The sequence below is a fragment of the Vombatus ursinus genome, unplaced genomic scaffold, assembly GCF_900497805.2.
Source record: "Vombatus ursinus unplaced genomic scaffold, bare-nosed wombat genome assembly UNPS02014858.1, whole genome shotgun sequence".
In the NCBI taxonomy this organism is placed as follows: Eukaryota; Metazoa; Chordata; class Mammalia; order Diprotodontia; family Vombatidae; genus Vombatus; species Vombatus ursinus.
The window spans coordinates 958,655-960,323 of record NW_020954636.1 but is presented as its reverse complement, the minus strand read 5'-3'; the positions used below and the strand labels follow the sequence as shown (position 1 = coordinate 960,323).

Here is a 1,669-nt window from a genome sequence, read left to right as displayed (position 1 = left end):
TCAAGTATCACAAAATAGATATTGCCAGAGCATAGCCATGTGGTCCCTTTTCCCTCTATGTACATATCAATGATGTCTGTTCATCTCTTGGTACTCTGAGAACATCCTTATTCCCTTCTTCTTTCAATCAGGATTGGAATGATATCTCATTGGAACAATGGTAAAGTAAGGATTGTTAGAGAAACTTGTCTTCTGTGTCTGTAGGCTCAGGGAGCTTCCTGTGGTCTTTTATCCAATGGAACTTTAAATATCCCATCTCTCAAACAGTTCCTCCTCTCCAGAACACCTCTTAGCTGAGGGTTATTCAGGATCAGAATCGTGGAGTGGATTGTTGTGCACAGGTAAATTAAAATCTGCCACCCCCAGTACTATGACTTCAAAGAGGGCAAGATGTTTGAAGCATTGACCAGTAATGCCAAAAAGTAGGGGAAAAAGAGGATGAAGAAGGAGATGTGAGTGTCTTGAGAGCCCTGGTGTAAGCCTGGGTCCTGAAGTCCCAGAGGCCAGAATCGCTTTGTAGCATCTTCTTTCTTTGTCTTTCCAGGGAACTGATAAGCAAAATCATACAGATGAAGAAGATGGAGGCTGGAATTGAATAAGTAATTATTTTCAGAGGGAAAAAGTAGTATATTTCCAATTTTCTTCTCAAAATTTCCCTAGTACAATTCTCAAATACAAGACTCCTCATCGAGTAGATATAATAGATATAATGGTTATCTATGAAAAACAGGAAGGCAATGGCCAAGTTGAGGCCAAGGGTGCCTACCAATAGCCAAGTCATGTACCTGGAGATCCTCCATTTCAGCCAGAAGAAGACAGGGTAGGTGAAAATTGCAATTTTCACACAGTAGAAGACACTGAGCAAAGCAGACGACCATATGGTAAAAGAGTTCAAAAAATTCCAGTTGAAGGACATGTATTGTTGTATAGGGCTGTATGCAAAGGCCATTGGATAGAGCAAGTTGCAAAGGTTCCTTCCACATATCACCCACCGAAGGAAGAAGCGAGATGCACTCAAGAAGGTCAAGATCTTATCACTTGGGGGAAGTGTCCCACACCGTGCCCATTCACTGGCCAGCACTACAAGGATATAGCCATTCTCCACAATCAACACTAGACACAAGAAGTAGAAAAAGACAATTATTCCAACCATGTCCTTTTCAGGCACTCTGTCTCCTGGGAGCATTTCTATTGCTGACAGCTTGGTTGCTTTAGAGCTGGTGGCAAGTCTTCAAGGGTTGTTCCTGTTGGGCTCTTCTGAAGAGACTCTTGATAATTTGTAATGAACTTTCAGCTAACCTTTCTTCTCAAATGCTCAGGTTTGGCCAGAGAAGAGGATGCAGACAATCTGATGAGAGAGAGGCAAAGGCGCCTTCCCCTCAGAATGGATGCAAATCTCCCCAAGATTCAATTACCAAAGTCCCCAGTAAATGAATGCCCATGATTTGCTTACCCTTCCTCTGTCATTTCAGTCAGTCAGCATCAGCAGAGGTATGGCATTAGGCCACTGGGTGCAATGTACATTGGGAAACTATACTGCTCCTTTATTGTAACACTATATTCGCATCTCCCATGGACCTCACACCTGGTCAACTCTTGTCAACATCTTCCAAGATCTCACATTCATCTCCATCTCCTACAATTGACAATTCCTCTACCTCTTTAACCT

At 42.6% G+C, this 1,669-nt stretch overlaps 1 protein-coding gene across 1 annotated transcript; it reads right to left on the bottom strand.

The window, feature by feature from the left end:
* Window positions 1–206: 206 nt before the first annotated feature.
* On the bottom strand, window positions 207–1,153 carry TAS2R60 (taste 2 receptor member 60). Its single transcript, XM_027841285.1, is given in 2 exon segments — window positions 207–452; window positions 455–1,153. Coding segments are annotated over 2 exon segments (945 nt in total).
* Window positions 1,154–1,669: the final 516 nt, after the last annotated feature.